The sequence below is a fragment of the Myotis yumanensis genome, unplaced genomic scaffold, assembly GCF_028538775.1.
Source record: "Myotis yumanensis isolate MYYU_CA2020_CCGP unplaced genomic scaffold, mMyoYum1.0.hap1 SCAF_1, whole genome shotgun sequence".
NCBI classification, from domain to species: Eukaryota; Metazoa; Chordata; class Mammalia; order Chiroptera; family Vespertilionidae; genus Myotis; species Myotis yumanensis.
The window spans coordinates 182,023,561-182,046,885 of NW_027223752.1; the positions used below are offsets into that span (position 1 = coordinate 182,023,561).

General features: G+C 42.6%; 1 protein-coding gene across 1 annotated transcript in view; it reads right to left on the reverse strand.

Moving 5' to 3' along the window:
• The window catches only part of PKD2 (polycystin 2, transient receptor potential cation channel), a 68,885-nt gene that overhangs the window by 5,624 nt on the left and 39,936 nt on the right, over nucleotides 1-23,325 (reverse strand). The window contains exons 10-13 of the mRNA XM_070393017.1: nucleotides 22,043-22,141; nucleotides 11,393-11,514; nucleotides 11,017-11,134; nucleotides 9,176-9,339 (exon numbers count right to left, since the gene is read on the reverse strand). Of these exons, the coding sequence (XP_070249118.1) occupies nucleotides 9,176-9,339; nucleotides 11,017-11,134; nucleotides 11,393-11,514; nucleotides 22,043-22,141 (503 nt within the window). The remainder of the gene's footprint in view (nucleotides 1-9,175; nucleotides 9,340-11,016; nucleotides 11,135-11,392; nucleotides 11,515-22,042; nucleotides 22,142-23,325) is intronic.

The following is a 23,325-nucleotide window of genomic DNA, read 5'->3' on the forward strand; positions in this document are numbered from 1 at the left end:
GGCAGGTTGCCAGCATTTCTCATCCCATGCTTCCACCCCAAATCCATGTTTTAGAAGCTCTGATCCAGGCCAAGAGTGGCTAAATATAAGGCTCTTTTCCCACATCTAATAATGGAGATGGTGGTGATAAGGAGTGAAGAGGAGACTGGTCACTTCATGAGATCAACAAATTAAACTATTTACCAGCTAGTTTACCAGAGAGAACCAGGGAAGGAGACAGCAGCTAAGAAGACAGCTAAAGACTGGCCTCAAAAATTACCTTTCAAAGGGGCCTGAACTTAGTAAGACTATAGAGCAATTTATATCCTGAGGCATTATTGAAAACAATAGGCGAATCAGCCAACAATTAGTGGAACCTAAAAGGTGGAAGTGATATCAACAGAGGCAGAGGCTTGACAGAGAATCAGGGAAAGACCAGGAGAGCCCTGCTAGAACCAGTCTTCCCAGGATGCCAGTGCGCTCAGTCTGGCTGTGCCCTCTGAGAAGCAGCATCAGAGGCTTCACAAGGTAAAGAAGGCAAGATGACTTCACTAAAAAACAAACACGTAAACAGCAACAGAAACATGTCCTGGAGGAAGGAGAATTAGGATCCAGAATTAAATAACATTCAGTAATTAATGTTAGTTAGTATCTTTAGTTTTCAATAAAAAAAATTATGAGACACAGAAACAGGAAAATGTGACCATACACGAGGGGGGGGGGGGGGGGGGGGGAAGCAGGCAACAGAAACGGCTTTGAGAGGGCCCAGATAGACTTAGTAGACAAAGAGTTCAAAGTAGCTATCATAAATATATTCAAAAGCTAAAGGAAATCATGCTTAAAGAAATAAAAGATAATATGATGTCACTGTCTTATCAAATAGTGAATATCAATAAAGTGAAGTATGGTACCTATTTGCTTTGTTTAACAATGGACAGGTTACTTTGATTTTCTAAATTGTATAAGTCATCCCATTCGATTGAATGACTTATTGATTGAATGACCATCCCATTGATTGTGATCTTACTGGTTATCGAAGCACATTCTTCTGTACCTGGGAAACAGGACAGCACAATTACCCTAAATTGTTTTAGTGGCCACAGGTGGTGCATTCCAGTTGACTCAGTGGTCCTAAGACCAGGACAGTGCAATTACTCTAAATTGCCTCAATGGCTCTAGATAATGTGTTTCTATCAACTCAGTGATCCAGAGACCCAGAACTATAATTTAGATAACATGCCTAAGTTTAACCCAGGTTACCCAAAGGCTCTAGATAATGTATTTCTGTCAATTCAGTGACCCCGAGACCCGAAACTGTAATTAACATGCTTAATTCTGCTTCTGTAATCTGCTTTTTTTGCGAGCCAGGTGCCTCATTCCAAACCCTGGGATGTAATCAATACCTTTGTGATTTTTGCCTATATAAGTCTGGTTTTGCCACCATCTTATTGCTATGAGATTTGGGAATGTCCCCTCATAGTCCCGGATTGCAATAAATGTGACTCTTTAATTCGACTTCTTGAGGCGTCCTTCTGTGATTCGCGGGGTACATTACAACATTTGGAGGCTCCAGTGAGATGCAGCCCCTTAGGGGTGCTGTTTTGGACGCAAAGGGAGGCAAAACCTCCCCTGAGCCGTTCGTGGAGGCTGAGGGATCTCTAGGGGGTGCGCACCCTGAGAAGTTCCAGGGCCCCGGAGAACTCCCTTCGGATCCAGCGAACGGGCAGGGGACGTTCACCCGTCCCTAAAAAATTCATCGAGTCACCTGGAAAATCCTCTAGAGGTAAGCTCTGGAATTCTGGGACCGGTCACTGGTGGTGGACTCAAAAGAGGGCTGGACGCAGCGGAACCTCGGAGTCCAACTCCCTACGCGACGGCGTCTGGGGGTCCTGGTCTGGGCAACCTTAGGTTGCATTTGTCTGGTTTGTTTTGTCTTTGCTAGCCTTTTTGGTTTTGGATTTTTGTGAGCCTTTTTGGCTTTGGTTTTGGATTTGTTTGTAAGCCTTTTTTGGCTTTGTTTGTGAGTCTTTTTGGTTTTATTTGTTAGCCTTTTTTGGTTCTGGTTATTGTTTGTGAGTCCAATGTGTTCAGTCTGTCGATTTTGTCATTTCGCCGAAATTCTCTTGGAGGATATTGAATGGTTCTTTCCTTCCTCTTTAACTTTTGGGGGATTGTGTGAATGGATTACTGATCTAGATTATCAAGGATCTCTAAGGGACTTGTCCTGTATCTGGAGGAATGGCTTCTAGATGGTATTCACCGTCTCTGGGACTTCCAGGAGGGAAGTCAAAACTCGGACTGGCTAAGGGTTCGAATCTGGCCTATCTTTTAAAAAAGGTAGAAGAGAAGCGTTCCTAGGCAGTTTTCTACTGCCTCTGTTCAGGGACTTGTTCTGTATCTCGGCACAATTGAAACTGATTTATTGATATTTTGTGGTGTAAATGTGGCATGCACCTGTGTAAAAGTGTTTCTGTTTGTTTCTGTTTTGTTTTGTTTCCTTTGAAAGAAAACCTTCTAAACATCTCCTGAGTTTCCGTGGTGATTCAAAGTTTTTAATGGGGAATGTTATCTGTCTTTATTGTTTAAATGTGTGTCTTTGTTGTTTAAAATTGTTTAGCTAGTGAAATTTGTTTGTCTCTTAGAAAATATGAATGTATTGCTAATCTGAGGAATGTTAATTATTTACATGTCACCTAAAAATTAAGGTTAAGAGTTCTAACTAACAGGAAAGTATGGCTTTGGTGCCATGGGAGGAAGATAAAGAGAAATACTTAATGGAAGGTTTGAGGCATGGTTATGCATTTTTGAAGGACATAGAAAGAAAGTTTGAAGGCTAATTTGAAAGTGTGAAATTTGTGAAGGTTTTGTATGTGATGAGAAGGAAAAGAGAAATGTTCAAAGAAAGTTGAATGCATGATAGGCCAGTAAGCTGGGACAAGTAAAATAGGGAAACTGAGCAGAAATCCTATCTTCCCTAAACCAAGGACACTTGGGAGTAAATGCTTTGCATTTGCCTCCCTAAACAAAGGTTAAATAGATCATGTCAATCTGATTAGTGTCATTTGCTGTCCACACCCAAGGACAAATGTAGTTAGAAAATAAGCCTTGTTTTGATTAGTTCTTTTATTCAGGTATTTTTTAAGGAGGAGGCAACCTGGTCCCTCCCTGCAACATGGGTAATAGCTCCTTCTCAAACTCAAACTCGACTGTCTTAGAATATATGTTAAGGAATTTTAAAATTGCTCAAACCTTGCCGCCTTGGGTCCGGTTCTGCGTGTGTAAGAAGGGACAGAGTAAGGGTTAGTAGTAGAAGTGAAGAGAGGCAGGCAGGGCAGGAGCAGGCCAGAAGAAGCTGGCGAGGCCATCCAAACCACCCGGCCGCTATTGGCCAGAGCCGCCTGAGGCAGACCTCCTCGGACTGGCAACAGCTGATACCAACTAGGACAGGCTGGGCTCTTTCCAACTGGGCCCCCACGAGCCGATGGTCGAAATGAAAATCGATGGCCAGACTGTGAACTTTATGGGTGATATAGGGGCAGAGCACTCGGTAGTTACTCAGAAGGTAGCTCCCCTCTCAGGACAGGAAGTCACCATTATTGGAGCTACCGGGACCACAGCTGCAGACTGTTCTGCCACCCCCGCCGATGTCAGTTAGGCGGCCATCAGGTGGTTCATGAATTCCTGTATTTGCCAGTTGACCTGGTCCCTCTAATGGGCAGAGACCTTTTAGCCAAAATGGAAGCGGAAACCACTTTTGCCCCAGATGGCTCAGCACAGCCCTGCCTAGGTGAAGAGACCTCTCCAATGATCCTGCCCTTAGCAGTGCCGAGGGGGGAAGAATGGAGACTTTATACCCCCCGGCCAAAGGCCCCCACATCTGTTCCTGTCAGGCCCCCATCAGGGGACTGGGGCAGTGTTCCTGTTATCTGCTCAAGATCCCAAGACTGTAAAAGTATTTGTTCACTGAAAGGGTGTAAGTGTAGATGTTTATTTGATGTTTGTATGTCTACTTAGGTATAATTATTTGTTCATGTAAGTGTGGAAGTCTGTGAGAGAAAAAAAATGTTTGATTTCAGGCTGAATGCTCTCACCGATAGCAAAATGCCCTTTCCCAAGGGCGCGCGTGCTCTCTGTTAGAGGTGGAATCTGCCCGCCTAACTAGTAAAAATTTCTGTCTATGTTTGTGTACTAGGGACTTTGATTTGTTCTGTGATATTTCTGTGTTGGGTTGAAATTTTGGAATTCTGGGGTAGATTTAAAAGGTATTTGTGGCTTTTCTTGTCTGATTGGGACATTCAGGGGTGGGGCTCACAGTTCCTCAGGGCAGAGATTTTATGGGCTTTTCCCCCTGCCTGTGCTGAATTAATCTGTAAAGGTGGGCGGGAATGAAGCTGGTCAAATGTATTGAAAGGGTTGCTGCTAGCAGAGGAGGGGCTGAAATCCCCTTCTAGTGCACTCCCTTGGGAGAGGCCTGATTGCTGCTCTGTCACAGGGGACCAGTACGATGGCAGGGGCCTGGTACCCAACCCACTGCCACAGGAGCGCTTTGTAACATGCCGGGCGTATTTCCCCTGGCCAGCTAAGGGCTGCTGGCCCCCACCATGCCACCATTGCTGGCTGGAGGCAAGCACTTTTTCCCAGTGGGAACAGAAAGAAAAGCTCCTTGGTGGGAGCACCCCGTGGTGGGAGCACCTCCACTGGTCACCTGGGGACCTGCGCTGAGCTTCCCTCCTCCGCCTATCCGGCTCCCATCTCCCGCACCCTCTGCTCACCTGGGCTGTAATTGCCTCCCATCCCCCGAGGGGTTATTTTGAGTAGGCAGGAGGAGGAAATTTCCCTGTCCTTCCTTGTGTCTCCCTGCACCCCAATGAGACTCAAGGCCTCCTTGGACACTTTTCACCGTGTTCTGTTGGGGGTTTGGGGGTGGGGCTTAAAAGGCAGCAGTTAGAAAAAGAAACTCTAACAATTAGAAGGATTTAAAGAAATGAATCGGTCACAGCTGGTAGAGGTAGCCCAGAAAGTCGTTAACAGTAGGGACACCCCAGAGGAGAAACAGGGCTTAAGGAAAGAAAAGGCCGGCAGCAAACTAGGAAGGAATTAGTATGCCTATTGTAGGAAGTGGGGGCACTGGAAGATAAATAGGACCCCCAAGTTAGTTTCCTGGTGTGTTCTGGAGCAGCCTATTCAGTCTTGACAGAGCCAACGGGACCCGTAACATCTAAGAAGACATCGGTCCAGGGAGCCACTGGACAAACTGCCTTTTTCCTTGGACATCAAAGAGGACTGTGGACCCAAGGAACCCAGGCCCGGACCCATTCTCCCCTGGCCGCATTCTTCCAACCTGTCCTCTCTCAGATAAATATCTCTTGCGGGAAAGGGCCAATGTGACTCTGCTTACTTGGGGAAATTACGTCTCTTTCTCATGGTTTGGGCAGAAAACAACCCCCCCGGGGTTAGCAAGTCATCAAGCTCCTGTAGTAGTCCAATTGCAAGCCACTGCCACTCCAGCTCGGGTTCGGGAATTCTTAGGGGCAGTTGGATACTGCCGCCTGTGGATACTGGGGTTCGAGGAGATTGCTGAACTTCTGTGCTCAACTGCTGGGGAGGTGCAGCCGTTAAACTGGACCGAAGTGGAGCAACGGACCTTTAAGAAGCTAAGGAAGGCTCTCGTCTCAGCACCTGCCCTAGCCTTGCCAGATGTCAGGAAGCCCTCCCACCTCTATGTGAGTGAGGTAAGGGGCATTGCCAAAGGGGTTCTCACCCAGACTCTAGGTCCCTGGAAGAGACCTGTGGCCTATCTGTCTAAGAGACTAGACCCTGTGGCTGCAGGGTGGCCAGTGTGCCTCCGGGCAGTGGCCACCACAGCATTGCTGGTAAAGGAGGCAAATAAGCTGACTTTGAGCCAGGAACTAGCCCTGACAACACCCCATGCTGTGGAAGCCCTCCTTTGAGATGCTCTGAAGAGATGGATGTCAAACACCAGGGAGACCCAGTACCAAGTTCTTCTCCTGGATCAGCCCTGCACTGACCATCAACCCTGCCAGCCTGCTCCCAGATGATGATCCAGAGGAGCCATCCACGACTGCATAGAGGTAACAGACGCAGCTCGCCCAGACTTGACAGATGTCCTGCTATCATCACCAGACAAGGTACTGTTATGTACAAGATGGGAGCAGTTATGTTCAGGATGAAATCTGGTATGTAGTAGGAGGTGGTAGTTACCCTAGACTGCTCAAGGAAACTGAGTTGCAGACCAAGCTGCCAAGGAAGCCGCCCAAAAACCAGTGGGGCCTTTACAAGAGGAGGAATTGGCAGAACAGAAGCAAGCTACCAGAGGACCAAATGGTTGGTGGACTCTACCAGATGGCAGACTGTTGGTCCCAGAGGCTCTAGGTCAGATTTTAGTTGCCCAGTTACACCAGGCTACCCACATAGGTGTCACCAAGACTTCTGAACTTTTGTGAGGCAGGTCACAGGTAAATGCTAAGCAAGGAAAGAGGGTCCCCCTAGGAATTCAGGCCTGGGGGAACCCCCCAGGAGAGCATTGGGAGGTAGATTTCACAGAGATTAAGCCACTGACATCAGTGTATAAGTACCTGCTAGTTTTTTATAGAATCTTTCTCGGGATGGGTTTAAGCCTATGCCACTAGGACAGAAACTGCCTATACCTAGATTTGGGCTATCAGCAGTTATAGGATCAGATAACAGCCCCGACTTTGTAGCCAAGATATCTCAAAGTCATAAATTGGAAACTCCATTGTGCATACCAGCCACAGATTCAGGGCAGGTATGAACAGGACTCTAAAAGGATTTTAACTAAATTTATCCCAGAAACCGGTGAAAACTGGACCAACCTCCTGCCCTTTGCCTACTTACAGGCCAGGTGTACCCCCAACCGGGAGGGGTTCTCTCCTTTTGAAATCATGTTTGGTAAACCTCCCCCTATCCTGCCCAAAGTTAGGGGAGGAATTAAAAGCTAAAAGTCATAACCATTCCTTGCTCAAGTTCTTGCAGGCTCTGCAGTATACCCAGAGAGCCACCCATAAGCTTGTTCGAGACGCCCTGCCAGTGCCACCTCGGACATTGTACATCCTTTCCACCCTGGGGACTCGGTGTGGGTCAAGAAGTTCAGGACCCAAGGACTCACCCCAACTTGGAAAGGACTATACACTGTCTCCCTGTTGACCGCATCCAGACCTGGCTACACCACTCCCAGCTCTTGCACCAGGAAACAGCCTTGATCCCGGCAGCCAGCGGCCACACCCATGAGATCCCTAGCCTGGGCTCCACGCAAGCCAGGAGGAGGCTCAACGCCCGCAGGAGGGGAACTGGACTTCAGTGAGGACAGTACTGACTGGGACCGTGGCACTAGGGCAGTTGATAACTGTAAGAACATCTTTTTCTAGCCAGTGAGAAAGTCCATGGCCAAGTGGGGCTAGATGTGCTAGGGGACAGGAGAGCAGGAACAGAATAGAGAATGCCCCTAAAAGAAGTGGGGTGAGTAAATGAAAATTAAGTGTGCCAAGCAGGCAGTTTAGAAAAATTAATTTGGTCAAACTACTTGTAGTTAAGGGGCAGTACAATCCCCTAACTAATGAAGACGAGTCCATGATTTGACTCATGTACATAAAACCAGTGGGGAATGAAGTATGGTACCTATTTGCTTTGTTTAACAATGGACAGGTTACTTTGATTTTCTAAATTGTGTAAGTCATCCCATTCGATTGAATGCCTTATTGATTGAATGACCATCCCATTGATTGTGATCTTACATAAAATAAATGTTATCGAAGTATATTCTTCTGTACCTGGGAAACAGGACAGCACAATTACCCTAAATTGTTTTAGTGGCCACAGGTGGTGCATTCCAGTTGACTCAGTGGTCCTAAGACCAGGACAGTGCAATTACTCTAAATTGCCTCAATGGCTCTAGATAATGTGTTTCTATCAACTCAGTGATCCGGAGACCCAGAACTATAATTTAGATAACATGCCTAAGTTTAACCCAGGTTACCCAAAGGCTCTAGATAATGTATTTCTGTCAATTCAGTGACCCCGAGACCTGAAACTGTAATTAACATGCTTAATTCTGCTTCTGTAATCTGCTTTTTTTGCGAACCAGGTGCCTCATTCCAAACCCTGGGATGTAATCAATACCTTTGTGATTTTTGCCTATATAAGTCTGGTTTTGCCACCATCTTATTACTATGAGATTTGGGAATGTCCCCTCATAGTCCCAGATTGCAATAAATGTGACTCTTTAATTCGACTTCTTGAGGCGTCCTTCTGTGATTCGCGGGGTACATTACAACAAAAGCAATAGAAATTATTAAAAAGAGCCAAATAGAAGTTCTGGAGTTGAAAAGTACAACCCATTAAATGAAAAAAATCATTAGAAGGTCTCAACAGTAGATTTCAAACTGCAGAAGAAAGAATCAGTGAACTTGAAGATAGATGGGTAGAAACTATGCAATCTGAAGAACAGAGAGAAAAAAGAATGAAGAAAAATGAACAGAGCCTAAGGAAAATGTGGAATACTATTAAGCACCTTAACATACACATAATAAGGAAAGGAGAGAGGAAAAGAGCAGTAAAATATCTGAAGACATAATTGTTGAAAACTTACTAAATTTGATGAAAATATTACACATTCAAGAAGCTTAATAAACATCAGATAGGATAGCTGCAAGGGGATCCATACTCAGATATATCATAGTAAAAATACTGAAAGATAAAGACAAAGAAAAAATCTTGAAAGTAGCAAGAGAAAAATAATTTGTCACATACAGGGGAACCTCAGTAAGATTAACAGCTGTCTTCTAATCTGAAACAATAGAGGCCAGAAAGAAATAAAAGTAAAATAAGAATATTCCTCGATCAATGAATACTGAGGGAATCCATGCAAGCAGGCCTGCTTTAGAAGAGATACTAAAGGAGTTCTGCAAGCTGAAAGCAAGTGATCCCAGACAATATTGTAATTATAATTTGCATGAAAAAACAAAGAGCACTGGAAAGGTAATTATGCAACTATACAAGGCAGTATGAATTCATAATTTCCTCCTTTTTCTCTTAACTGATTTAAAAAGCAACAGTACAAGACAAATGTACATAAAATAAATGTCCTAATGCATATGATAATAATGGGACAAAGGAGGTGGGTCAGAGTGAAGTTGTAGGGCAATGCCTTTATACTTACACTTGAAACTCTTCATAAGAAACCCCACTGGAGATGCTTCCCCTCCTTCTGGAGCTGTGCCCACTGTCTTCATCGTCCTCCTCCTCAGAGTCGTCCAGGCTTCGTGGGAAACTTCTGCTGCTCATGGGACGTGGTAAGGAGCTGTGATCCAAGTCCAGGTCCTCCTGAAGAAATGGGGCCATTGAGCAGGAACACCTAGACCCCACAGAGCTTCACCAAGGACTTGGACCAATGATAAGTGGGCGTGTGCCATTTACCTCTGGTTTGTCTGTGGTTCACACCAGACTGTAATTCCCACACTTTGTAATTTCATGCATTGGCAAATTTTCAAAACAGATTTTAATTACCAGTAAGGAATTATTAAGTTACTAGAGGCCCAGTGCACGACATTCGTGCACTGGAGGGAGGGAGGGTCCCTCAGCCTGCCTGCACCCTCTCGCAGTCCGGGAGCCCTCAGGGGATGTCCGACTCATGGCTTAGGCCTGCTCCTCCCACCACCGCCACTGCGCTCGCCAGCCATAAGACCAACATCTGGCTGAGCGGCACTCCCCCTGTGGGAGCGCACTGACCACCAGGGGTAGCTCCTTCGTTGAGCATCTGTCCCCTGGTGGTCAGTGCACATCATAGCGACCAGTCATTCTGGCCTTCGGTCAATGTGCATATTAGCCTTTTATTATACAGGATTGTTTGGACAAGAAGGAACATAGAAAAAGTAAATGAAGAAATATACCCCTTTTCATAAAAGATAACCCATTTAATAGCTACAAAGTAGGAAAGATATAATCTCAGAATAAAAATTTGGCTAAATACAGTCTTGTGAAAATTGTACTCTTTGTCTTCTTGTTCACATTTCACTACGATTGGTGGTTTTTCACCTAATGGTACTGTTGTGTGGAGCAGCATTTACTAGTAGAAATCACTTTTCTATACTATCATCTCATAGGAAAATGACTCTTATGTATAACATGCACCTTCATTCTTTGTACCTCAATTACCATCTATTTTTTGTTTGTTTAACCATTTATGTTTAAAGTTAACATTAAAGTTTTAACCTATTTTTTATTATAAAAGCCCATGTAAGTTTACTTTTATTTATTTTTTTTAAACTTTATTTTGTTGATTTTTTACAGAGAGGAAGGGAGAGGGATAGAGAGTTAGAAACATCGATGAGCGAGAAACATCGATCAGCTGCCTCCTGCACACCCCCCACTGGGGATGTGCCCGAAACCAAGGTACATGCCCTTGACCGGAATCGAACCTGGGACCTTTCAGTCCACAGGCCGACGCTCTATCCACTGAGCCAAACCGGTTAGGGCAGTTTACTTTTAATAGTTTAATAAATATTCAACTAGAAGGCAGCTCTTTTATTTTAAATGTTGATTTCAAGAGTAACTAATTTTATACCTCCTAAGAAATATTCCCTCCACACCCTCTCTCATGAACATTGTGAAATATGTAACTACTCAGTTTTCTCTTTTCAAGTTCATTACTAGGAAGTTTAGGGCCAAATTTGTAGCCCAACCTTAAGAAGCATATGTGTTATTATGGAATGCATTTTTAGCTTCATTCACAGTCTAGTTTTATATTTTACTTTTGCTTTGTTTTGCCTCATTATTCATTTTGGTTTTTTACATGTATGCTAACTTATTACATTTTTATATATGATCGTGTTATATATCCTTGTTGGAATAAGCAGGGTACTAATACATAAACTGATGAGAGAGAGAGAGAGAGAGAGAGAGAGAGAGAGAATGAATGACTCTCAGTAACCCACTACTTAGTAGGGTGTCTGAAACATCGTGGGTGCTGAATCAAATCATGTTCTCCTAAACTTAACCCACCCTCTCTTTTTCCAAGTCATCTCTCATCTGCTGATGTTCATGTTCGGTCAGTTCCTGGTCTCCATCTTGGTCGTACTTTGTGAAGATTGCCTCGATCTCTGCATCAGTATGGCCCTTCCTGAAATGATCGAGAGGTTACAGACGAACTCATTCACATACATGGTCCAACCCCAACACGGAAACATCAAAATACAGGGAGGAAAGGAGAAATTGCTGGATTGGGGACAGTCCTCCTCTTATAATATGCTCCAGAAAGACACCCACCTCTGAAAAAAAAAGGTGTCTCTATGAGTTCTTGGGCCAGGGATACCCTTATCATCAAGAATTTATCTTTACATGAGGAACTCTCCAGGCCCTCAGAAAGTCTGATTCTCACCCTTTGAGATCCTGTCGAAGTTCATCAAAGTTTAACTTGCCTCCCCCTTGCCGCAGACTCTCTGAAATGTCATCCACAGTATTTCTTCTTAGTCTTAGTTTGACCAAGGCTTTATGGTAGCCCTGTTGAAAACAAAAGACTTAGTTGAGTGCATTCCCCTTTTGCATTTGCTTCACCTTCAATTTACAGTAGTAATTACTGTAAACCTGGCACAGTGCTGGATGTAAGTTGGCCACTCAACAAATATGTGTTGAATAAATGTATAAGGGATGTATCTTGAGTTTTCCATATAACTCTTTTGGAAGAATTATATGGAAAAAGTCAGGGTCTTTCAGTAAATCAAAAGAACTAAGAGTCTTTCGCTCATATGAGAATTCAAGTTTAGATTATAGAAATGAAACCCAGTACATGTTTCATAGCTGTCTGCCTCAGAATACGCAGGAATGTGCAGAGTACTGAGGGCCCAGCCAGCATGGCTCAATGGTTGAATGTCGGCCTATGAACCAGAAAGTCATGGTTCGATTCCCAGACAGGGCACATGCCCAGGTTGCGGGCTCGATCCCCAGTGTGGGGTATGTGGAAGGCAGTCGATCGATGATTCTCTCTCATCATTGATGTCTCTATCTTTCTCTCCCTCTCTCCTTCTCTCTGAAATCAATAATAATAATAAAAAAAGAATAAGGAGGAGCCTGAGTCATAAGTTGTTTATTTTCTATGTTATCTCATAGTAATTTCTTTATATATGTTAGTATGTATTTTAGTACAATGTGGATGTGGATTTTTCATTAATAAACTACAGGCAGACCTTGCTTTGCACTGTAGTGCAGGGCTGTAAAATGACCACGCAAGTTCAAACTGTATAAAGTGACGTTAATAATCAACAGGAAACATTATGATTGCTCCATGACCTTTAAATCTTTTTGTCAAACATTAAAAGCTCCTTTAGTGTTCACTATAAAGTCATAGGAAAATTTTAAAAAATAGTAAAATGAATGTTTATTTACTACATTCAAATTTAAAATATTAGAAACATTCAAAATTAAAGTTTTATTTCTTTGTAAAAAGTTTATTTTAAAACCTTCTAAATCACAATATCATGTAGCCCTCTCTTATCCAGTGGACCTCCATGTTGGGATTTCAACGACCCCTCCCAAAGAGGCCACCTTTCTGACTGGAAGATTCTTCTTAGAGACGATATGGTGCAATTATTCTGAGACTCAGAGGTGTGTGTGTCAGCTCCATAGACCATGGTGGTAAATATACCCACAAATCAAATATGATGAGTGGGTACTCCCCAAAATCGCTTTTACTGAATATTTGGGCAGCCAGGCCAGTGGGGACCAAGATAAAGGTTGATCACTTCAAAGTCAGAGATGCTCTGAATAAAACAAATTAAAATTTTACTCTTTCCAAAGGGCAAAAAAAGAAGCCAACCACCCTGAATATCTCAGAACTGAGTGTCTTTTATTGCATATATGAGAAGAAAAGCGTGATTTACACTTCACCTTATTTCCATAACAGCACTCTGGGATACAAAAGAATTAATTAAGTTCCAGATTCTTAGAGGCATCTCAGCTGTTCACTTTGAGCAGTTCATATTAAGTTATTGAAAGCAGAATGCGCTAGAATTGTCTCTTCCTATCCAAATAAAACAAGTTCCTTTTACCATATGCAAAGTCTTTTGAATGGGTAAGGGCATATGCTATGACTCAGCACAACTGCTATGTGACCTTGGACATGTGTTACATCATCCCTGGAGTGTGGGTATTAGCAATCAATTGACATAGCTGTCATCAGATATAAATAATAACATATGTAAAGTATTTGGCATTGTACTGTGGGGATTTAGAACAAGTCACCCCAAAATGTACCTCTGTGGTATGCAGATTGTTTTAAGCTAACGGCAACTTTAGCCACAGATGCAAGAGAAACTTCTGACCTTCCCTTAACTACCTAGAAGAACTTAAATTGGGAGCCTTGCCCATAATAAGCAATTATCAGAGATAACCACCTTTGACCTGTCTATAGGGCAGCACCCACTTCTATTTACTAAGCATCTGCTCTTTTTATCATCCTACAATGACAGCTGATGCCTCCAAGGCACCTTACATCATTTGTAGCTCAGAAATGTCTTGTACACCCATGTTTCTATCTCTGAACCTCTTGTGCATGTGGAGTCTCTGATTTTCTCATTTATATGTATATATATATATTTTTAATTGTTTTAAAAATATATTTTCATTGATTTCAGAGAAGAAGGGAGAGGGAGAGAGAGCTAGAAACATCCATGATGAGAGATAATCACTGATCAGCTGCCTCCTGCACACCACCACCACCACCACCCGGCTCCACTGGGGATCAAGTCCGCAACCCTGGCATGTGCCTTTAACCGGAATCGAACCCAGGACTCTTCAGTCTGCAGGCCAATGCTCTGTCCACTGAGCCAAACAAGCTAGGGCTACATATGTCTATTTTAGATTTGGTTATTATCTCTTGCTAATCTGTTTCAGCAAGAAGAACTGAGGGTAGAGGAAAGTTCGTTCCTCTCCCACAGCTGGTGCTGTGAGCAGGATGAACTCACTGGATGGAACCCCGCATTTCCCCACGAGGCTGCTGCAGACGAGGAGGTCCTGGGTTGTCTGACACAGCCCAGCTAAGGGTTGTGTCACGTAAGGGTTCTTACCATATTGCTACACCCCCAGATCTCCTTCTGTAGGATCTGGTTGAAGCAAGAGTGGTGAGAAACTTTTTCTCTCTTCTAAATTTAGATTGGCAGAAGAAAGCATCAGTTAAACTAGTTTCTTAGAGAAGCGACACTTGGTTATTTGGTGAGTACCCAAGGTTTTGTTTTTCTGTCGCTATCTGATTTCTCTCATTTTGTCTTGTTATTTGTCCTAAGAATTTGGCCTTATAACCAGTGAGAGTATTTTCTCTCTGGCTCCTACCTCCCAGAGGGTGCGCTTGCCAAGGTGCACCTTGCTCTCTATTTGGCCAAGACAAGCTCTCCAGGGAGTTTGCTGTGTCCATCCTGTTCCTCATGGACACGTCTGTTATCTCTGCCAGCTGGAGAATGCAAATGCGTCTGGTGAGTGGCGCCATAGGCTGTGGATACAAGCTTAGGGCAGCTTAAACCTTATTCTGTTCAAAAAGTAAAGCGCGTGATTCCCTGTGTTTTGGAATAGCTGCTTTAAGACAGTGTCTGCCCCTCCTCCCCACCCCTGCCCTTTGTAACTCTTAGGCTAACTTTGGGAATAAACTTTCTTGTGAGGGTTGCATCTTTTTTTCACTCTCCTTTGGAAAAGCCTTTTATATCCATAGTATTGGTTCGAGTCACTATAGAGTCCACTGTCAAGGCCAGACTATAGATCCTTTTTATTAGAAAAACTTCTCAATGGAAAATAAACATTTTTCTTAGAGAGCTCTCCTATAGCTACAATAGCTAACTATTAGGATTCCCTTAATAAGATGGAAGGACAGAAATTAGAACAAACATCAAAGTCCATTAAGACCCCTTTCCTGACCTAGCTGGTTTGGCTCCATAGATAGAACGTCAGCCTGTGGACTGAAGTGTCCTGGGTTCGATTCCAGTCTGGCACATGCCCGGGTTGTGGGCTCAATCCCCATTGGGGACCCCAAAGGGCCCAGGATTGGAGAGGGTGCAGGCTGGGCTGAGGGGACCCCCCCATGCATAAATTTCATGCACCGGGCCTCTAATATATATATATATATATATTTCTATATTTCTCTCTCTCTATATATAAAAAATCGAGGGTGATAGGGTCCTTCATAATTCAGAGGTTTCAGGTGTACAATTCTATAATACATCATCTGTATATTATATTGTGTGCTCCCCACCCCACTGCTCACTGACTTTTGAGTTTTTAAATTTTTCTACCCAAACTGGATTGGATTCCAACTGGATTGGAATTTTTCTAGTTTTCTTTTTTGGAGAACTGGCTACAAAACATTATCAGTTTTCTTAACTATTTGGCTGCAATCCTAAAAACTATCATTTTCATTTTCTCACCCTTTAACTTGTAATTATTGAGAATTAAAACTGCCCTTTTCCAACACCATGCAGGCTAAAGTGGGAAAACTTGATGTAAACTTCAGAGACATCACCACAGCAGCTCATGTATGGACAATCTCCATACCTATTGTAAAAAGATCGCCAGAAACATTCCAACTGCAGACCAGGGGAATCTATCAGATTATAGCTGCCTGTCTTCATTCCATCTGAAGATGATTGGAGACAGACAGACCTTTAGAAGTCTTCTTGGCTGCCTGCCTACAGAGCTCAGAAACTGGGATTATAGTCTGCTCATATCATTAACATTTGTTGGTGTGTTTTTTTCTTGGTTTCCATAGAGATGTCTCTTATTAAACACCTGATTCTTGTGCCATGGGCTTCACTTTGGGAGCCCACCTGCGTCACCACCTCCGGAAATGAGACAGGACTGTTTACCTGAACCGAACTTTTCTCAAGACTGAGACTGGTTTAATGAAACACAGGAACAATCTACCAACCCAACTTCTGGAGTGTGAACTATCCAGGAAAGTTTCAGAGAAGGAAACTGTGAGGGTTCAGAATGAGTCAGCCCAACACGTCCCTCCGTGGTACGCAGATTGTTCTGAGCAAAGGAAACTTTAATCACAGGCACAAGAGAAACTTCCACCCCTCCCTTATTACCTAGAAGAACCTGAATCAGGGGCCTTGCCCATAAGGAGCAATTATTAGAGATAACTAATAATTACTAGAGATAGCTTTTGACCAATCTATAGGGCAGCACAAACTTCTATTTTCTAAACATCTGCTCTTCCTGCAATGACCCTTTGAAGTTCCCAAGGCACTTAGACATGAGCAGAGCAAGGGCGATGGGCCAGATACAGAAAGTCACCAGAGTGGAAAGCCCCAGGTGCCTGGCAAAGGACAATTGTAGGGTGGGACCTTGCCCCCAGGGTGACCTTTCCTCCCCTAACATATCACTGGTCATGCATTTTGTTTGGACCCCCTGACCTTTTCTCCCCAGAGATAACATCTAGGCCTCAGTTGTATTTCAGCTCCAAGCTCAGAATAGCAGCAAAACCAGACAAGCGACCCCATGGCTGACCTCAGGACCAGCTGCACTGACTAATGACCCCTGTCCTGACACTGACTAATCAATCAGTGACCTAGACCCTGAAAGGACACACCTGGAAAGATGCTGAATATTCTATTAAGATCTTCCCCTGGGACTTCCCCTAAAATCTCCACCCTTAGGACTGAGGACCCAGAGGCTCTCCCCCCTGAGAGCAGGCCTGCACCTTTCCCTTCCCCTCCCTCACCCCAGGCCAGGGGTGGGCAAACTTTTTGACTCAAGGGCCACAATGGGTTCTTAAACTGGACTGGAGGGCCGGAACCAAAGCATAGATGGAGTGTTTGTGTGAACTAATATAAATTCAAAGTAAACATCATTACATAAAAGGGTAAAGAGCCCCAGGCTCTTTACCATTGCCTTCTCTTCCCAAGCTCCAAGGGCCCCTCCTTTACCTCTATAACTTGTTTTCTAAGCCCATTTCTTCCATGAATTACTTCTTCCACTTCTTTGATTTTATAAATAAATATATTCTTTTTTTTTTTTTTAATTAAATCTTTATTGTTCAGATTATTACATTAGTTACTCTTTTTTCCCACCATAACTCCCCTCCACCCAGTTCCAACCCCACCCTCTGCCCTCACTCCCCACCCACTGTCCTCATCCATAGGTGCACGATTGTTGTCTAATCTCTTCACTCACCCCCACACCCCTTTCCCCCCCCCCCCCCAAGAATAGTCAGTCCATTCCCTTTCTATGTCCCTGATTCTATTACAATCACCAGTTCATCAGATTATTTATTCACTTGATTTTTAGATTCACTTGTTGATAGATGTGTATTTGTTGTTCATAATTTGTATCTTTACCTTTTTCTTCTTCTTCCTCTTCTTACAGGATACCTTTCAGCATTTCATATAATACTGGTTTGGTGGTGATGAACTCCTTTAGCTTTTTCTTATCTGTGAAGCTCTTTATCTGGCCTTCACTTCTGAATGATAGCTTTGCTGGATAAAGTAGTCTTGGTTGTAGGTTCTTGGTATTCATCACTTTGAATATTTCTTGCCATTCCCTTCTGGCCTGCAAAGTTTCTGTTGAGAAATCAGCTGACAGTCGTATGGGTACTCCCTTGTAGGTAACTGATTTTCTTTCTCTTGCTGCTTTTAGGATTCTCTCTTTGTCTTTTGCTCTTGGCATTTTAATTATGATGTGTCTTGGTGTGGTCCTCTTTGGATTCCTTTTGTTTGGGGTTCTCTGCGCTTCCTGGACTTGGAAGTCTATTCCTTTCACCAGGTAGGGGAAGTTTTCTGTCATTATTTCTTCAAATAGGTTTTCAATATCTTGCTCTCTCTCATCTTCTGGCACCCCTATAATTCTGATGTTGGTACGCTTGAAGCTGTCCCAGAGGCTCCTTACACTATCTTAATATTTTTGTATTCTTTTTTCATTTTGCTTTTCTGGTTGGGTGTTTTTTGCTTCTTCGTATTTCAAATCTTTGACTTGATCCTTGCGACCCTCTGGTCTGCTGTTGGGAGTCTGTATAATATTCTTTATTTCAGTCAGTGTATGCTTAATTTCTAGTTGGTCCTTTATCACAACATCGAGGGTCTCATTAGATTTCTTGAGGATCTCACTACATTTATCAGCGGTCTTACCAGTCTTTTCGAGGGCTTCTAAACAGTTCTTTAAAGACCTTAAAAGTGTGGTTTTGAACTCTATATCCAACAGTTTGCTTTCCTCCAATTCTGTCGTTTGTGTCCTGTTTCTTTGTCTCAGCATTTTTTTATGCTTCGCTGTGTCGATAGAGTGCCTTTCTGTGCGAAGTGTCCCAATTACCTAAGGTAGACACTCTTGGTGCACCCCCTTGTGGGCTTTGTGCACAGACTTGTTGTGGTTAAGCCTTGATTGTTGTAGTTATCACTGTGAGGAATTGACCTCCAGGTCAATTGGCTATGAGAATCAGCTGTGTCTGCAGTGGGAGAACTTCTGTGCTGGAGACACCCTCTGGGGCTAGACTTGCTTCGATGGGGCTTTGGTGCTCACTGAGTCTGCCTCCTGAGTGTGTCTTTTATGGTTCCACGGAGCTTAAAGCTGGATGGTCCCACTCTGACCTCTGGGCTTCCTGGCTCCTGGATCTCTAGGGAGGTGCTAATCTAGCCTTTGCCTGAGGCTATCCAGCAAAAGCCTCCCTGCAGGGCTTGGGCGGGGCAGGTGCCACGGGATCAACAGGGCGGGGTTAGCAATTATGGCTGCTCTCAGTCTTGCCCTCAGAGGCTCTGCTTCTCAGTGTCCCAGTAGTCGCTGCAAGCCCCACGGAGAGAAAGCTGCCCTAGGGTTCTGAGCGATGCCAGACAGTCCCGCTTCTCCCATATGAGTCTGGGTCCTTAGAGACTCGCCCGGAACTGGAGCTCAGAGCCTGAGACTCCCTCCCGATTGAAAACAACCGCGGCCTCAGCCTCCAGCCCGCTCCACATGCACTCCGAACCTTAGTATTTTACTTCAGCACTGCGCCTCCTCTGAGCCTCGGTATGCTTTTCTCTTTCCTCCTAGTTGTAGAACATCCACTCAGCCAGCTTTCCTGTGGTTCTGGATGATGTCCGTTCCTTGTTTTAGTTGTATTTTTGAAGTGGTTGTTCGAGGCAGCAAACTCCCGTGTTTACCTATGCCGCCATCTTGGTTTCTCCTCAATAAATATATTCTTATAGTTTGAGTCGTGGCTCTGAGTTCTTCTCTAGTCAGAACTTAAGTACTGAGGTTGCTGAACTCAGATCCAGTCTGACCCCACAGATCTTACACCTGGTGCTGTTCCTGCTGCCTACAACATACCTCTATGGATTCAGCTCAGATGTCTTGTGCACCCATGTTACTGTTAGAGTCACCGAAGGAGGATACACAAGGCCAAAGTGGTAGGGGATGACACATTTATTAGGTCATCTGGAGACCAGATGGGCTGGGCACCAAAATGGTGCCAGCAGCCAGGGACTGGAGAGTCAGAGGTTTTAAAGGCAGGCTTTTTAGGCGGGAATTTTCTGGGTAGTCCGGATCCTGGGCAAATCCGGAGGGGAAAGATAATGGTTTTAGCAAATGGAATATGGTCTAAGCCAGTGGTTCTCAACCTGTGTGTCTCGAACAATGAAAATACATCCTGCATATCAGATATTTACATTACGATTCATAACAGTAGCAAAATTACAGTTATGAAGTAGCAAAGAAAATAATTTTATGATTGGGTGTCACCACAACATGAGGAACTGTATTAAAGGGTTGCGGCATTAGGAAGGTTGCAAAAAGGAATGTCAGTTATGAAGTGGTCTAAAGGTCAGTTTCTAGGGGAGAGGGGATCGATTCAATTATTTGATCAGACCTAAGTTACCTTTCTATCTCTGAACATCTCCTGCATGTGGGGTCTCTGAGTCTCTCATGTATGTAGGGTTCCCATACATATGTATATATTAAATTTGCTTATTTTCTCTTGTCTATTTTGGTTATCTGTTCTTGTCTATTTGATTATTAGACTAGCCAGAAGAGCCTTTCGGGTAGAGGAAAATTTGTTCCTCTACCACAGTGTTTATTATAAGAATGCAACAGTATTATTATTATTGCTGTTGTTATTGTAGTGATTTTCAATAGTGAAAGGATCCCAGTTGGTCTAATGGTTTGTGGGCCCTGGGGCTAAAATATCATATGATGCTGGTCCCAACACACTCACAGCTTAAATTTGCACTGAGATCAAGCCCATGATTTAATATAAAACCTGAAATGTGTGATGTTCTATTCTGAGCTCAAGAATGTGGTTAATGGATAGTTAAACTTTCTGAGGCAAACTCAGAAATGACTGGATCCATTATCTCCATGGCAGGATAAGTAGTGCAGCTCTTTTTCTTTGTGGGGGGTGGAGAGAGGGAGTGTATTCAGCGTATTTTAAACACTGTTTGCCTTCTTCTTGTATAACTGAAGATATGAAGTGAGCATCTTTTCTATGTCTTGGTGAGTTATCATGATCTTTTCTTAATATGGGTCAGTTACCAACATTTTATCCTTGGCACTTTTAATGTTGTGAAATATTGGCAAGAGTTCCTTTAATGGGAAGGTTTTTTGTGTGTGTTTTTTGCTTGCCAGTGCCACTTCCTCTGAGACATTTCACCCTTTATGTCGCACTTTCCTCATTTACATTGATAAATTTGTCTTCACTAAGTTCTTTCCGCTGCGTTCAAATGGTAGCAGTGAGAATCCCACGGCCAGCTACTTCTATAAACCAATACACTTGTTTTGATTTTCATGTCCAGTGTTATCATTCTTCCTTTCTCTGCTATACTTTCATCCTTGCTGGCTCTTTCTCTCCTTCAGTTGTTCTCTTTTTGAAAAAGGTCACACGATTTATCACTGGGAGATAAGGAAGCTGCACAACTACATGTTTTGTGAGTGAACTGAATAGCAGATCCTCAGCGACCGAACCGAGACTTTGCAAAAAGTGAGGTATTTGGTCACTGACCAGGCTGTATATCTGTTATTTACGCAATGATCTGTAGTGAAGTTTGCACTTTATACCATTACTCACAGTTATTATACTGTGATAACTGCAAGTGACGTTTGTACTCTATGCTCTTAGTCAATACGCTGTGATAAATGAAAATTAGACTGTGTTGAGAGGTTGGTGTTATTTAACTGAAATAACTGATGTTTATGCATATCAGAACAAAAGTGCAAAATGAGGACTGCTTGTATACCTCCTGGAGATTTGCTAAAATACCATCACCTGTTATGCAAAATTCAGGATAATGAAGATCTTAGGTCCCATCCATTGGACTTCCTCTTCATTTTAAAAAGGGGACGTTCTCTGTTACAACATGATTCACAGACCATAGTCTTATGGCTTGAACCAACAGAAAGGGAGCCACTGTTCTGAGCAAAACGAAGTTAGGTAACAAGCTGTGAACTTTGGATGTAGTTACTTGTTGTTGCTTTAAACCAAATAAAGAAGTCATATTGAGAAGAACAAAGCTGCCCAACTTTCCTGTCCTGCCTTCTATTTAACAATCAAACACTTCCTGAGAGAGTGGACAATGGAAAGTTCTCCTGCCCTTAGGCTGTGTGACCTTACTCCAAGGATCTTTCCCTTGGACTATTTCACAACTTCTTTGGAAGGTCAAGGGTAAAGGGAGAATGAACTACCAAGTACTTGCCTCCGAAAATTTTTCTTTTTTAAAACTGTAATCAAAATCTAGAAAGTGGAAATGTCTTTATAATCTTCCAGTTTATTCTGAATTCTGAATCTGGAAGTGAGAGCCAACCAGAGGAGGTATCAAAACAAACGGGACGAACCAGCAGATCTGCTCCGAGTCAAAAGAGTTCATTGAGAACTTAACTCCAGGGCATTAAAGTATCCCAGAATTTAAATCCAAGCTAGCAGTGTATCCATCTCTATCTCCCAAAACACTTAAATTATTCCTATAATACAGCAAACTACTCTTTCTTTTTAACAATGACAACCAATTAATATTTATTTGGAAATATGGCTGAAACAATGATTATTTTATGTAGAAAATAAAACAATTCTGAGAATTGGGGCTTGTCATACCTTTCTGATAAGATCTGAGAGTTCCATTTCAGCTTTCTGTTGAGCCAAATCAGATTTCACTTCAGAGTAAGTGTCATTGATGATGGCCAAGAACATATTCTGTTTGCAAATCAAAGGAAAGTTGACGTTAAAATAGCCACCTAAGTTTATTTTGTAAATAATCCAATCTTTGATACATGCCATTTTGTTCACCATTTTTAGAAAACAATTTGATGTCTTAAGATGTCACAAATTAATAGTTTTGCTACCATGTTGTTTGGGAAAATTATTTCTTCAATGAAGTCATGTCAAAGGAAAATGTGACATTTTCTTACTTACAAAACCATATATTGTGATGTATTTTGCAAAAAGAGACAAGAATGAAATACAACAAAATATTAATGTATTTAACTATGAATGGAGGGATTATTTTATTATTTTCCTTATCTATATTCTCTATATTTTTTTCATTTGACATAAATTATTTGGTGTGAAGAACTCTAAAACAGCTCTTCAAATTTCAACAGTCCACCCAGATAAGTAGAATTCTATGCTTATGCCAAATATTGCTGTATAATATCATTTGAGATTTACAGAACATAGAAGAGTTAAAAAGATCTCTGCAAATAGGAATATGGTTAGTGTAGTAAGAAGATAGTCAAGAAAAGCTTAATGGACAAGACAGATTTTAGAGTAAAACAAATTTGGGTTTTGGTCTTGGCACTGCCAAGATTTGTTTAAATTTTCTAATCTTCATTTTAAAATGTATTTATATTAATAAAATGGGAGAAATAATAGTATCTCCTCTACATATCTGTTGTAAGAATTAATGAGATAATCTATGTAAAGTATCTAGAGACAGGGCCTAATGTATGGTGCTACATAATTTATAGTTATTATTATTCAGTAATAGTCAATTTTCCTGACTTTTCCTTTCCCCAGGAAAATGGTTTATATTTTCAACACCTGTTTCCAACAGATTTTCTGGAGGCACTGCACCCAGTTGATTAGGTCCTTCCTTTGTATTTCCTTTTTAGCACATAACTATGATTTGTAACTATAGAATTGTGTATTTGAGCATGTTTGTTTTCCCTACAAGTTTATGGGGTCTTCATGATGGCAGGGTTGGGCTCTATTTTCCTAACCCCTGCATCCTCAGTACCCAGCACACTGCCTGGAATACAGTAGCTCAGTAAATATTTATTGATGAATGAATAAGGAGAGCTCTATTATTCTAATGGATTTTAATGGGCTATTAAATTGCTATGAATTAAGGAGGAATATTGTTTAAGATTCTGCAGCAG